This window comes from Vulpes lagopus, chromosome 10, assembly GCF_018345385.1.
Source record: "Vulpes lagopus strain Blue_001 chromosome 10, ASM1834538v1, whole genome shotgun sequence".
NCBI classification, from domain to species: Eukaryota; Metazoa; Chordata; class Mammalia; order Carnivora; family Canidae; genus Vulpes; species Vulpes lagopus.
The window spans coordinates 52,581,083-52,597,489 of record NC_054833.1 but is presented as its reverse complement, the minus strand read 5'-3'; the positions used below and the strand labels follow the sequence as shown (position 1 = coordinate 52,597,489).

Sequence of the window (16,407 nt, the reverse complement as noted above, 5' to 3'; positions counted from 1 at the left end):
TCTGTAAAGATAATATCAGCCAAGATAGGAGCTGGTTTATGATTCATACTTAAGAAAGGGAAGATAAAATAGCTTTGCAGTTATTTGGAATGAGCTAAGAAATAGTAAAGACCCTGGCTTAGAATTATATTGTTTTAATTTAGCTAGGAATAGGGAAGTACAGTTCATTTACTTTAATGTTCATTACTACTCACCCCCAAATTCAGTCCTATAACTCTTGTTTTCAGAATGAAATAACATACATTTGAGATAACTTTGCCACAAACACCATATCATACACATCCTGGCAACACCTGAATAGAAAATCACCATATTACTCTGCAAACCACCTGGCCCTGGCCCCAAGCCTTGGAAATTGCATCATATTAATTATAAGGGTATTTTGTAACTAATAATCATACTAATAGAAGTTAGAAATACTTTGAACATATTGTTTATCCTCCTTAATATCAGAAAAGTCCATTTCAGGATTGAAAGTTGTTTACTTTAAATGGACAGGTTATGTACTCTCTGAGAACCTAAAAAACTGTTGTTTGGGCTCATCCACAAAATGATAAACACTTTCAAAAACTTTATGAGACCACTCTCATAGTACACTCTCTTAGTATCACATGACTCAACAGTGAAGGAAAATTAGAGACATAAAAACGATCGTAGCATCAATTCTGCTTTTCAAAGTTTATAATTCCAAGATGTGGGAGAAATCTATCATTTTAAATACACCTAACCATGCAAGGTCCTATCACATCGTGTTGAAATAAAGTAGACTTTACTTAGCCTACGTTTTGGAAGGAAACTCAGTAAGGAAACTGACACACAGATAATTCTTTACATAAATTAACTCAGTCTATTTTCTCTAAGCGTTCGATCTTTGAGAGTTAACCAAAATAAGAATTAAAATGGAGTCAAATGTGACAGAAATAGCTCTCTACTTTCAGAAAAAAGGGGTGTATGGACCCCTCTCCACTGCAAAGAACATGGTATAAACACTGTCAAGACCCACCCACAAAGCCTCTACTCTTATAGAATTCTGGTTGCTTCCTATTTGATGCTGACAGATTGCAGTTTCTGAACATCCTTTTTAAAATGGCAACAGGCCAGGATCCCCTTCGTAGCTAAGAGAAGCTCTCATCAGATACCCAGCCGCTCTTCTTCCATGTTTTCAGGTATTTGCAACTAAAATCACACACACAAAAAAAATCATAAAAGCATTGATCAGTGAGTACAGCTGTTACAAGTGGCCTTAGCATGCAAACTAAATTTAAAAAAAAAAAGGCATGAGAAATAGAAAAGTTAAAATGAAGTCAAATATCCAGAGCCCTAAGTCAGTATCCTAACCTTTGGCTTATATTTGAGGCTAGGAGGAGGTAAATAAAACACAATGGGATGGATCCAAGAAGAGCTGACCTCAGATTATCTCCCAGAGTAAAAAGCAAAGAGCAAAGGCTAATGAAAAGTAACAAAAAATTTGCTTTCTATTAAGTGATATAGCAAAGCATATAAAGCAAAGAATGAGTTGATATGTCATCCAATGTTCTTTTTAATTTGTTCACTTTTATGAGATGATGTTTAAGTTTGGTTTAATGATGGAACTCTAAAAATTACTGAGCAGTATATTTCTTAAGTGACACAGTAGTAGCAACAGTGCCACATGAGAGCTTTCAAGCCACTCCAACATGTCTATTTTTACTTGCTCCTTTTCACTCTCCTATGATGTCATTCTAGTAAAAAAAAAAAAAAAGAGCCTACAAATCGGAGACGTTATATGACTTGCCCACAGTGCCACAGCTACTATTGGAACTGAGAGCTTCTGACTCTCTGCAGTGTTCTTACAGGGAAAGAACAAAAGAAAACTTTTTAACATAAATACAGTTTACTTTCAAAACTTACTAAATAGATTTTGTGATTCTTCCATGGTGCAGTTTCAACAACATTCATAATTTTATTTTATTTTTTTTAAAGGATTTTATTTATTTATGCAGGGAGCTCTACGTGACTCGATCCCCGGTCTCCAGGATCACGCCCTGGGCTGAAGGCGGCGCTAAACCGCTGAGCCACCAGGGCTGCCAACATCCATAATTTTAAAGCATATTGAAAATGCTCCCTATAGAGCTCAAGAAACTGTTTATATATTAAAAAACTAATAAACACTGGCTAAGTTGAATAAATTACACAGGGATAGATTTCGGGTCAACATAATGATTTTACAAAAATTAAAACTGGTCCAAAAATGGAAGGAAATTGGCTAAGATCCCCAGCATCAGAGTTGCTCAAGTAGAAACAAGAGCTTCTTGAATCTCTTAGGGAGTATGCTAAGACAGTGACATCTGAGTCCCCTCTCCACTTGAGAGTCTAAGAATCTGTGTCCTGTTGTGGACTATCTTTAGCAAAACAACCAAAGAATTCTCTTACATCTCTTTGAAGTTGCAAACACTTAATAAGACCAGGAAGAAGAAATTCATTCCCAGAACCTGCTGACAAGCTGATCCGGTTCTGAAATTAAATAAGTCACTTCTTCAATAAATAGCTGCTTTTATCACATTCTGTCCGCATTGTGAAATAGAAAGATATTTAAGGAAAGCATTTCTCTCTAAGAACCACAGAGCTAGAGATAGACACGTCTTGTATGCCTCTATATACAGATATTTAAAATTACATACTGACGTCAAACTTCTGGGAAGGTACAAATCTGACAAAATTCGCTGGGTTGTAAAAGGGGGAATAAAATAGCAAAAGTGAGGCACCTGCAGGTAGAAGGGCTTGCTTTGATTATTTTAAGAACAAAATGTATGCTTCCCTGTCTAGATAGGAGAAAAACTGCTCCATGTAATATGGTATCCCATGGTGTTTCAATATAAAATACTTGAGAGGGTGATTTTTAAGGGCATCCTAATAACACCAGCAACTTCAGTTGCTACTTAATTTATTTTTCATTTTGGCCTTCATCACATATAGCAATCAGTTTATGCTCTGAAACATGAAGATGGCACAGCCACTAGAATCCTATCCAATCCAGGAGTGTCCCCACAGTTGTTCTTTCTTATTCGTAGACTTTCACATCATTTCAGAATATAAAGATATGTCCTTCAAAACTCTGTTATTTAAATGACTTCCATGGATGAATGAATTAGGTGTTTTATAAAAAAAAAAAAAAACAATTTTTTTTTTCATTTATAATACAGCTTCACAGTTTCCAACTGCATCATGACAGGGGAAAAAAAGGAAATTCTCTATTTCTGTAGATATTCTTCAGGATTTATAGAGTTTAGTGGATAAAGGGCTGGTTTGTCAAAATAGCCATTTGGTGAATATTCTTTAAAGATAATGAATGAAGTTAGAGTTCCCAAGGAAGAACGTGAGGACAAACACATATACGTGTAGTTGGAAGCTTTACTACGCCGTGTGTACATCATGTAATTTTGAGGTGATCCGAGCTCCTAGGGTGGTAGTGACAGAACGTATAACATACAACCCTCCATACAGTGTTCTTTCCTTGCACATTTTCATAACGGCCATTAGAGTAATGATTACCCCATCCTTCATGTTGACATCTCTGGAATATATTGTGACAACCCAAGTTTCCAAAGTACATCCATCTTCTCACCTGATCTCATTTTCCTTGATAAAGAATTTTAATAAGTTACCCAAAGTTAAATAACAATAGCACATGATCTTGTATGGGTTCAGGCTCATTCTCGGTCTCCACTTTCCTTCATGTCTCATGGAATTCAATCAATTGTCTGGTATTTGATCTTTTTTATGGGAGCCAGTCACTGAAATTATGCCAAAGGGTGATGAGGGACAGACTCTAAGCTCAATTAACTAGATGGTAGTCTCAAAAAAGACAAAGTCTAATAAGAAAAGATCATAGCAGACACCATGTAAAGGAAAAGGAAATAAATTTAACAACTCCTACATACCAAGTGCATGTGTATGAATATGTTTCCCCCAACAAATCCTTGGTGGTGTTACTGTCTTCACCTGGACAGATGGTGCTGCTGAGGCTAAGGTGGAATAGGAGCGCATCATTGCCCCATTCCCAAACCCACGCTCCTTTCACATGCTGCCTTGTTTCTCTCAGAGATACCACAAGCTCTACTTAGAGGTATACTAGGAAAGAAAATCCCATCTTTGGCCTACCTATGATTCCCTGTTTTGAAAAACATAGTTTCTGATAATATCTCATTTCCCCAACTTTCCTAACCCTCCCCCCTTTTATGACCCCTTAAGGGCTTTTTTTTTCATTTTCGTAATAATTCTTGTTAATACCAAATTTTGTACTGCCCCAAACATGATGTTGGCATGTAGCCAACAGGGAAGTGGGTGGAGACACCACAGATGCCCATGATACACTTTCCATGATTCACTACAGCTGATGAAAATGACCCACGCCATGCGCTTGCATGAACCCCTCAGCTCTACGTCCGTCTTCAGTTCACTGGAGCTCTGACAAAATAGATAAGAGGAGAGTTTTGTCCCCCTTACACAGCAAATGTTACTCCCCTTTGGCTTAATCCTTACCATAAATTTTAAGCTCATTTCCATGAAAGCCCCTGTATATCAGACAGTTGATAGTGTCTTGTGAGACCTGAGGAAAGGGTTGGCCAGAACTGAACTTGACTTTAATACAAGACCATGTTCTATTATTGTTTAACTTTGGGTATTTCTCCCCTAGGAGGAGGACAGAGGAGAACTAACCAGCTCCAGGACCAAGGTAAGAGGGGAGTTTTCTTTCAAAAGAATGGGTTCCATCCATTTGAAGGAAACCCCTCCCCCACCTATTTTTCAATCCCTTTTCTTTGTACATTTATATTTTTCAACCCACGCCTTAGGAAACCAGCTTGCCACCTGTGAGTGATAGTTACGTGGACATCCCCTTAAAATGTTACAGCAAGAAAAAATAAAACCGTCTCAAAAGTCGTATCAGTTATATGCTAATGCATTTATGTTTTCCATCATCATTAAATATCAGTGTCAGCCTTCCATTAAGGATCAATCTCCTGCACCAGCCTTAAGAAATTGCCATCAGCTGTTAATTTCTCCCTACATAGACTATGGATGGTGACTGATAATCAAACCATAATGGGTAATGGGGTTACAAATACATTAAAATTAAAATCTAGAGTGTTTCCATAGAAAATATATTATTCTTAAATTTTTTATTAAAAAATTGTTTTAATTAAAAGCAGCAGCTGATAGAATGTAAATGATAATTTGGAGTATGTGCAGGCTAGACTTTGGGTGCACAGCAGTACAAACTTGATGAGAGATGTTTAAGGTGCCATATGAAACCCAGATAGAAAAATGAGGAAGCGGAGCTAATACTGTCCTGAGCAGGGTTTCTCCATGTGTCAAGCGCCTTCTCAGGCATCACTTCCAAGGGGTTTCCATTGCCACCTCTCACCTTCTGTGTTGGCTCTGGAAGTCCTCAGTATTCGCCCTGTGTCACATCACTCCTTCCAGGGGAGAGAAATCCCAGGCAAGAAACAAGTGAGAGAACCTAAAAGCATCCAGAACTTGAGATATTAGAAGAAAGGCGGATGGGGTGGGGTCACGAAGGGACAGCTTCCAGACCCCCTGCAGCAACCCTTCTGTCATCCTTGCCCTCCAGGGAGACCGGGTCTTGTGGGACTCCGTTTTAGCGAAGCTTGATCCTCAAGAAGAGAATCTTAGGAAGGAGAGGAAATGTGCAAAAAGAATGAGAATTCAGGCCATTTGTTGCCAATCAGTGTCTTTCGGAAACACAGTTCTGGTCATTTTGTTACAAGTACGTTTAGAATCACTTTCCAGTTGTATTGTCAGGGTTTTTTCACAAAAGAAAATAACTTCAGATGGATATGTTTTTGTCGGAGACTGTTGTCGTAGGAGCCGGACCCACAGCAGTCCTGCCATTAGGAAGGCCCATGAGTGGACGCACAGGAAATAGAAACTTGATTTTAACAGCAACGTACACTCCTTTTGTATGTAATATTTGCCGTGGTCACGCAGTAGACACCTAAGCAGTAGACTCTTAGCAGATCATGCATTTTGTCATCAGAAGTCAGATAGAACCTAATTTTTAGGTTCCCATCCCTGACTCCCTTGGTTAAAAACACAGGATATGCGGGAGGCACATTATTCATTCCTGAATTTTAAGGTGCCAGATGGCTGGATTGCCTGAGCGGCCACACAGAGAAGGAGAAGCATCACAGTACTGTTCAGTGGACCATTTATGTACTAGAATGTGGTGTCCACACTGACATTAGTTCTGATTTGTTGTTTGATTGAATTTTATGAACTATTTCATGGCAGTCTCATTCAGGGAAGGAATTAGTGGTCATTCTGCAGTGACTTAGTTCTGTTAGGTAATTTGAACTTGAGATGAAACACCGTTTTTGTTTTTTTGCTGTGTCATGTTGCTCTGTAGAGTGAAAAATACTGATCTATTAATTGCATTCAACTTATTAGGTATATTAAAAGTAGTGAATGGAAGTGCCTAGGCTGGTAGCTTAAGAAGTACCCAAGTACTTCTGTCAAGGAGCAAGTAGCTGAAAGGCGGCGTGCCATGCTCTAGTATTAACACCACTCTAAGCAAATGTTGGTGAAACTATTTTAAGAATTTAAACTTTTGGGTTTTTCTTCCCATTTAAATTGTTTAATAGAAACAAATGAGAGACTTTATTTCTGTTTTGAAATATCGTTGTGAGCCCTGCTGCCCTCACAGATAAGAAACTTTGTTTCACTTTGTACAGCATTAACTTAAAAGCTTTAAAGACACACTGACTTAGAATTCTTAAGTTTTGGTTATTTTCAGAGAACAGATGAGCCACCTGTGTTCCTAGTTAGGAGGTTCACACAGCTTTCTTTTGAGTTCTCATTAGCTTAGAATCCCTTCTTCTAGAAGACCTGTTTTTATCACTCAGTTTCTTTTTCTATTTATGCTATTCTCGCACCTGACCAAAATCCAACCCAAAAGGTTGGGTAGGCAAACAAGCAATTAAAAGACACTTTAAGTTCTATACAAATATTAGTTTCTTTTTCTATTTATGCTATTCTCGCACCTGACCAAAATCCAACCCAAAAGGTTGGGTAGGCAAACAAGCAATTAAAAGACACTTTAAGTTCTATACAAATATTAGTTGCTGTGCTCCACAAGGGAAGACTCCAAGTAAATGTGAGCATTCCAGACAATAGGTAATTTATAGAAGAAGGAGATAGGTCGAGTCTAGAGTACCTGGTAGAGACCTCATAAAAAAGTTTCAGATGTACCAGTTGATAACATTAGTTGAATGAGTAAGTCCATGAGTGATTATTGGAAAATAGTAAAGCCTGTAGAAAAGCTAAGGTGGGGAAAAAAAATTCTGATGAAGGTTCTGTCATGAGATTGGAATCTATTGTGAATAGATTTTGGGACTCTAAGGAATCTAGCCTGGGGGAGGCAGAAAAGATCTCTTTGGGAATTGGGGTGGTTAAGAGACTGGGCTTCTGAGTTAGAAGGGTGCAGGTTCTAATTCCGCCTTTGCCATTGACCAGCCATGTGGATTCAATTAGGACTCCATGAGAAGGTGAAAAACTTGGGGCAATGCCTCAATCAAATATAATTAAATTTTAATTATACAGTAATATACATTAGTTAAATTGTCAGGAAGCTTTGACTGTCAGGAAAACTAGAATAGAGTCATATCTTGGACTCAGTCAGGAGTCCCAAAGGTGTTTGACAAAGTGATGTAAACAGGCAGAGAAGTGTGGCCATACTCTGGGTAGCTGTGAACAGATTGTGAGTCAGTGGATCTTGTCTCAGGTGATAAAGGCTTTGACTCAAGTGTTACCTATATAATGGAAATGCACATATAAATTTGAGAGAGCCCTTTTCAGAAAAAAAAAAAAGTTCTCAATGGCTACCTGGCTATAGGAAAGGAGTGGAAATGAAAATTCGAAGACAAGATTGAGTTTCTGTGGTTGGGCTTTATTATTTGTATTTAGATTTCTACTTTTTCTGTGAAACATTTTCTGATCCATTATACTGAAGCTTCTTTCTGATAACATTCTTGGGATTCAACATTTCCTGTCCTAAAAGATCAGAACTAGAGACCTAGTATGTGTCAAAATAGACCTATCTAATTCCAACCATGGGAACGAACAGTATCAGTATCCAATCAAATCAAGTCAATGTAAAGTTTATTGGTATGGATTTTTAAGGAAAGTTATCTACTGTTCTTCCTTCTTGAATATTTAGGGGGGGGATCCATTTCAAGTGATAAGACCACATGCCTCTGAAGTCTTGCCTCAGCTCAAGAAGTATTTTAGCCAGAGGGGACAGGGGATATATCAGTCAAAGCTTAATCAGGGATCACCCCCAGGAAGCCTGACAAAGAGGAAAATAAAATCCCCCTTGGAGAGCCGTAGAAGGGATGAATACATAGTGTAACTATCCAAGAAAGGGTACCCACAGAAAGCAAAATTATCCCAGTCCTGTGGGAAAGAGCACTGGCAGGAGGCAGAGACCTGCATCTCAGCTGGGACTTGGAGAGCAAGCCCACCTAACCTTCTTTCGACCTGAATGACCACAACCATCAGATGAGGAGGATTGAGACAACCTCTGATCCCCATTTTGATGCCAAGATTCTAGTTCTTTAAGGCAACTGATGGACATTTTTAACAATCAGCAAAGGAAGGAAAAAGGAAACACTATTGGTTAGACTATTGGAAATTAAATAAAGGAAATAAGGAGAGTGGTCTAAGAGAGGAATCCAAAGTCAGGGACACAATAGAGGTCACCCAACAAGTCTGCATGAAGGGCATCTGCATGAGAAACCAAGTGCTGCTGAGCAGCACACATACACACAGTGAATGGTGGCAGCCACCAGCTCTTGTATTTCGGAAATTTTACTTGAGCATAGTAACAATCACAACTTAACAAGAGTGATGTGCAGAGGTGACCTGAAGCACTTCAAATCTATAGGTAGCTACTGTCCCATCTTGAAACAAAGCCCTCTTTTATATGATTCCATCACAGAAAATGATAATAAAAATGGGATGGCTTGGGGTGAGGACTGTACCTCATATCATCTCAAACAGCACCCCAAGGCCACCACAAGTGGTGGTAAAATAAAATTTACATGATTTAATATGAATAATGAATATTTTCTCAATATTATGTAAGGGTAACCAAAAGTATCTTTCAACAGTTTTTGTTTTTAATTTTTATTAATGTAACATACAGTCTTTTAAAAAGTCCTGGGAGCCTCTGGGGGCTCAGCTGGTTGAGCATCTGACTCTTGATCCAGTTCAGGTCCTGATCTAAGGATTGAGCCCTTTCATTGGGCTCCAAGCTGGATGTGGAGCCTACTTTAAAGATTTTTTTAAAAAGCAAAAACAATGCCATGCGTATGATGTGCTTGTAGAGTGATCACAGATTGAGGCTAGTACCTTGGAAGTTTATTCCCACCAAATCATAATCTTAAAACTGCCTCTCTATGAAAATTCTGGAGCAACTATTGGTTATAGAAATATTTTTATTTCCCTTCCCTTAATAGACATAAGTGAAAATGGTCATTAATTAATTTTAAAATAAGTGTTCCTAGAATCTGGAAGAGATATTTTTTTATCTGTATTCATGATTGTCTTTCTAAGTTTTGTGGATCCCCTGAAATCATTATGCCCATCTATCCATAGTTTTTATGGGCTTCTAAAGAGGTGCCTGATGCAAAAGAGGATAGAAAATTCTGCTCTGTGACCTAAAATTGACTACATCATGAAACTAAACTTCATGAAGTAATTGTAAGGATTACTTCTTTTTTAAAGTTTAACACTAAAAACAATTAAATTTTTCATTTATCACAACCTCTAGCTAGTATTCTAAATCACTGGCAGACATCCTCACAAAAATCAGAGTATTTCTTCAAAGAATCACATTCCTCAGACCTAGGCCTCCAATAACAACTAGTCATACAAATTTCAAAGAACACACACTTTAGGGACACCTGGGTGGCTCAGTTGGTTAAGCATCTGCCTTTGGCTCAGGTCGTGATCTCAGGGTCCTGGGATCAAGTCCCAAGTCAGGCTCCCTGCTCAGTGGGGAGTCTGCTTCTCCTCTTCCTTCTGCCCCTCCTCCATATTCTCTCTCCCTCTCTCCCTCTCCCCCTCTCAAATAAATAAAATCTTAAAAGAACACACACTTTAGAGATAATTTCTGGATTCTAACTCTGTTTCTACACAATTTATGTAGCTGTCTTTGACTCACTTGGTGTATGAAATACAAAGGACTCTATACACTAAGTTAATTGCATATATATGTCATCCAAAATCCAAAACAGACAATAAGCCCTTCCTTATCAAGGTGGCTTTCAAATGCTCATTATACATGTTGGGTCTGAATTGTCTTTCCACTGGAAAAAAGAATTTTCCCTCCTAATTTCAATATCAAATTATCAATTGGTAATGTCATTTCTGTGCAAGTCTTACCTGTCATTCGGTAAGCAAACTGGAATTAAAACTTAGTATCTTTTCTAAAAACATTTGCATATACAGAGCAATTTAGCCCAAATCCTGCCTTTGGAAGGAAATGCACAGGTCCAATGAAGCAAAAAGCCTTGTGCTTGTTTACTGGAAGGGATAATTTGGGAAGAAAACTCAGAGCACAAGTTAAATCAAAGACAGTGTGGCATTTATAATTCTGAGAACCAGTTACTCTTCTAGGCCTTAAACAGGCTGATCAAGGGTAGAACTTGACGAGATGAACACTGGGTGTTATGCTATATATTGGCAAATTGAACTCCAATAAAGATACAAAAAAAAAAAAAGGTAGAACTGTGGATGCAAATGCCTTTCCTTAAGATAAGATTCTCACCTCCTTATCATTTGACAGCCTATTGATTTTTAGTTATTTTCTTGATAGATGATATCATTTGACAGCCTATTGATTTTTATTTATTTTCTTGATAGATAAATATTTTCAGATATTTAGTTATTTTCTTTCTAACTAATTCTTAGTTATTAATGGACTTTCTACAAAATTCTGAGGTTGTTATAAATTCTCAATGTCATGGCTAATTTCCTCCAAATACCTTTATTTGGGGGGACATCATTGATTAAATGCAAAAGTAAAACCCTATATGGTCCACATTCCTCCCTTCTATCTCCTTTTGATCCGTTAGGGTAGGCTTTCATGTATGAACCCTTGTGACGATGGTGGCAATGCCAGTATGTAAATAAGAGAACCAGTAGTCTGTGCAGAGTTGGTTATTATCCATTTTTCATGAAATTACTATTTTCTTAGTAGAATGGTCCTAGAAATGTTTCTGCATGTACTTATGTGCTGTAACAAAGTTTAAATCAAATGGGTTTTCCAATCTGGAATTTTAGTTTAATTTCAAAAAAAGGGATATAGTCAATATATGGTATGATGAAAGATTTTTTTTAATTGCATTTTTTTTAATCCTGCAAAAAATGAGGACTTTTTTTCTCTACTATTTGGGGAGAAATGTAGTTGCCAGCCATGAAAACTCTTTTCCTAAAAACAGAAGTACATACATATTTTTTCTTTTTAATGGTCCACTTAGCAGGACTCAAGTCTACTCATCATCTCATTCATTTAATTCAGCCTAAGGGGAAAAGCTCACCTTGTCTATGTAAATATGTGTGAAGCAGCAAATCTTCTCTCCAGGCCACTGAGAGTTCTATTAACCACCTGCAGACCCTGTCTGACAGGGCAGGCCCACTAGCTGATGCATTACTCAGACTCCTCTGCCTGACCTGTTCCCTTCAAATAAGGCAGAACCTTTGTAAAAGCAAATACATCATCACGTGTCCTCCAGACTGTGACTAGAGACACAGAACCTCGTGGACCAAAGTGAACCACATCACTGGGAGCAAGGAATGCTTTCCTGACATCCTTAAGGGTAATTCCTAAATTCTACCTCTTCCTCATTTCTTTGTCTGGTTGGGTTGTTTTTTTTTTGTTTTGTTTTGTTTTGTTTTGTTTATCCAAAATACAATATATGTTGGTTTGAATAAAACAATTCTTTTAGGCATTATAAAATAATTAAAATTATAAAAATAATTGAAGTTTTTTTTTGTTTTTACTGATTATTAAAGTATCACTTATTGTAGAAAATTTTGGATAGGTGGAAGGCATAAAAAGCAAAATACAGTCCAAACTAATCATAATCTGTATGTCCAGAGATAGCTCTGTGTTGTATGTTTTTCCAATATTTTTAAATTAATGTGTCTCCCTCTCTAAATATATATATTTTTATTCTTGAAATCATAGTGAATATACAAATTTGCTTCTTTTTTTCACTTAACATTATACTATAATCATTTTTGCTTGACATTAAAAACTTTGGTCATAAAACGTTCAGCATACAAAGTACTGGTGCTTATCAATACCATCACCTCAGGAACTTTGTAAACATATAGACACACTTCCACTGATTCAGAGGAACCTGACGGCAGCAACATCAGGCCTGGGCATCTATATTTGTGATGGTGGTTCTATATGCAAATCAAGCTTGAAAACAACTGCTGCCCCCCCTATCCCCCCACCCCCGTCCATTTCATTCTCCCCTTCTGGTGGGCATGTAAATGGTCTGCCATGTATGCTATAGAAATAAACTATGAGGTTCATTCAGTTACTCCCATTAGCATCATTGATTAACTATTAGAACTGATTTCTCAAAGGAGAATTATTATTAACCAGTAATATTAATATTAGTCATTGGTCTCATTATCAACAGTATCAGTAATTTCCAAGAACAAGAACTGTGTTTAACCTTTTGTTGTGTGAAGTCCTCTTACTTCTTTTTTAGTTCTTCATTCAATCACCAGTGGATGAGGACGCATATGTTCATATGTTATTCAGTCCCTGACTATATTGAACATTGTCTTTACTTTTTCTTTCACAACATGAGTGGCAGAGAATTGAATCAGCATTGTTTTAATTCACATTAGTTTAATTCCGAGCCAAGTTGAATTATTTTTGTATGATTTTTAATTCTTTCTGTGTAAATCATCTATCAACAGGCTTTGTGGCTTTTAAAGGGATTTTCTCATCTGTTGACACAGTGTCTCATGATTCACAGAATTTTTAAGTTTTTAAAAAATATGTTAAAATTTATTGGGGACTAGGAGAATAATTTCCTAGCATCATTCAGGTAATATTCTGGATATTTGAACACCATGTTTAGGGGCTCCTGGGTGGCTTAGTCAATAGAGCTTGTGACTCTTGATCTCAGGGTTGTAAATTCAAACTTCACATTGAGTGTAAGGATTACTTAAAATCTTTTAAAACACACACACACACACACACACATGCATATATATATATATATATATATATATATATATAGAGAGAGAGAGAGAGAGAGAGAGAGAGCTAGAGAAAGAATGAGAGAGACTTTAGAATGAAGAGAGCATTCCAGTTGAGAAAGCACAAGCCTAAAAGTGATGAGACTTTCTCATGTGTATATAACTAATGGATCCTTTCCTATAAGGATAATAAAGCAGTAGCAAAATCACACAGTAGGTTAAGATAAACTGCACCAGGTCCATACAGTATTGAATCCCCGCCAACAATGAAATAGTCATCCTGTTAAGTAAAATGGTATTTTGTTTTATTTTTTTAAAGATTTTATTTATTTATTCATGAGAGACATAGAGAGGCAGAGACACAGGCAGAGGGAGAAGCAGGCTCCATGCAGGAAGCCCGATGTGGGACTTGATCCGGGGACTCTGGGATCACGCCCTGAGCCAAAGGCAGATGCTCCGCTACTGAGCCACCCAGGCATCCTGGGATTAAGTTTGTTTTAATCAGACTAAACAGGATATTGCAAATTATTTGTTCTATGAACTACATACATCCTAAATATTCTGTGTGCAGATGTTAACTCACTGTAGGTCTGGTATATCAGTCCTTTATAATAATATTCTCAAACCCAGGAAATCATAAAAATACTAAACTCAAACTTTAAAATGTTCCTTATAATGTAGATATTTGTTACGTGTAAATTTAAAAACCTTACCAACAGAAAAATTACAAGTAATACGGTCCAGAAGTAAATATAATGAGTAAGGCATAAATTAAGCATAAAAGCATATCCAAACATAGAATTGAATGATGAGTTACTTATGAAAAGGTGGAAGAGATCAATGACTTAGTCTGAATTAAGATGCTTTTAACGAGAAAGTCTTTGATGAATTTATCCAATATCAATAAATGGGAGATGTTTAGCTCTGCCACTTCCAGTTCTAGAGCTTTTGTTATGTGTGATTTTTCAACAGGAGTCTCACTAACAAAAATGGGTCCCAGGAGCTAGCACAGTGAGGTATGGATTTTCATAATCCCAAACTTAATCGAAGGAAATTTCAGGTATGACAACCTCGGGCAGCTTTCCTGAGGTCCCAGAATTTGACTCGATGAGCATCTTCCTTCCACCCTACGTCAAGATCCCTGCCATCTCACTACTATTAAGAAGGAAACTTGAAGAAGGTTTTTTTCTTACCTAGAATTCCCCAAAGGTACAAATGGCAAAGGCAAGAAATAAGTTATTGGAGTCCGACCTCCGTCTATTAAAAGTCATTGTCACCACACCTGAGCTCGTAACTGTGGTTCGCCCTCGTCCAGCAAAGGTGTAGTCATTTACCGTTTCTTTCTCTCCTTCCATTTTTAAATGAAAACAATCCACTCAATGGAGTTTATCTGTAAAAGCTGCATTTCATAGAATAAAAGGAATAATTAATGTAGGGAATCAGCATATTTTTCTTCTCCCTTATCCTCTTGGCTGACCATTTTTTCAGCTTCTCTGATGTTTAATCAGAACCAGAATATCCTTCCTTAATCCATGTTTCTGACATCGATTGTGAGATCTATGTCTGAAATGTGTGAAGGGGATTGCAAATCAACAATAAAACGTTCTGGAGCAAGGACCTGCCTGCTCCATCCCTCATTTACCCCATACTTATGACTTCCTTAAGCTTGCTTACTATGACTCCTTCATGGTTCATTTTTCTCTTGCCCTTTTTAAAAAAAAGAATACTTTTAAATCTATTCTAGCAAAATGAGTGAAGTAACTTTGTGTATTTGTTAAAGTCACTTGATGATTCTTATTTTTAATAACATGAAAGCAGTGGGTTTCATAAAGAGCAGATGTTCACATGTGGTTTATGCTGCAGTTGAAATGGCAATCTACGGAGGCTGCTAGACCTGATTAGATAGAGAAATTACATCTGTAGTCAGACTATTGTAGAAAACAGGTTTAACATGCAAAAAAATCTTGAATACCTGAAGACTCTTTCTGAATATTGATTACAAGTGCCGTCCATGCATCATTGAGAAAAGTAAATTTACATATAATAGTATCAAGTGGACTTTATCAAGGGGCCACATTTTTCTGGAAGGAAAACATGGATTAATTATGATCTGGGCAGTGACTTACCTACTGGTCATGTGTATTGTATGAACCAAATATTGATGTATACACACACACATACGGATAGCAGTGTGAAACTAAACTGTTTTTACATGGCCTATTAGATGGTATTAGAAAGACAATGTCTTAGAATAATTTTGTAGAAAGCTTTATTCCAAACAGTTTTCTCAACCTGAAGCTTTTTTTCCTTATCCATTCCTTTATTTTGCCTTTTGTTTTCTCCTGTGCTGTGGAACTGTCTTTGGATATGGCTAATAACCCTGTTAAATAACCCTCTCATGAAATGATTTCAGTTTTATCAAAGGAATGGTCTAAACCAACACATGAAATTATTGGGATACCACTTCATTAAAACGGATCTAATATGAATGTTTTAGGCTAAAATAAAGTGGATTATAAAAATAATTTTCTCCAAAATAAAAAATTTTAGTAGTTCAGTTTAAATTACAGAAAGACAAATTTAGTTGTAGACACAAGATAAATTAAAACAATTTTCTCCCAACAGCATTTTTTTAAAGGTCTCTCTTCACTGAATACTCATTCATTCTTATATTTCAGTCTGCTCCTTTGGGTGATTAAAGCAATCACCCAAATTCACTTTAGGAAGTATATTCACTTTAGGAAGTATATTATTTTATGCCACTAATGTGGTACTTGGGAAGGTAGGAGCAGCTGATAATATAATTGACATTTCATAAATGGCAGTCTAACTCTAAGAAGAGCTGACACTCTGAAAGCATATGGTTTACTTGTGGGAAATGTTTATTCTCCAAGTGGACCAGATATCACAACACTGGAAAATTGTTGTTGTGTATGTGAAATATTATAAACACATTTTAAGAAAATTAGTACTTCAATAGGCTGATTGGTGAAATATGTAACACTTTTTACCAGTCAACAAAGTGATATTTCACTTGCAAATCAGTTTTCAAGTGCTACTCATTAATATGAGGTTGTTTTGTTTTGTTTTTATTTATAATTCATTTGGCATGAAGTAATC

At 36.9% G+C, this 16,407-nt stretch overlaps 1 protein-coding gene across 7 annotated transcripts in view; it reads left to right on the top strand.

The window, feature by feature from the left end:
* The window catches only part of GRIA4 (glutamate ionotropic receptor AMPA type subunit 4), a 368,417-nt gene that overhangs the window by 337,307 nt on the left and 14,703 nt on the right, over positions 1-16,407 (top strand). The window contains exon 14 of one of the 7 annotated variants that reach the window (XM_041770492.1): positions 4,676-4,714. The exons of the other annotated variants lie outside the window; for them this stretch is intronic. Within the exon in view, the coding sequence (XP_041626426.1) occupies positions 4,676-4,697 (22 nt within the window). The 3' untranslated portion in view covers positions 4,698-4,714. The remainder of the gene's footprint in view (positions 1-4,675; positions 4,715-16,407) is intronic. 7 annotated transcript variants of the gene reach the window in all.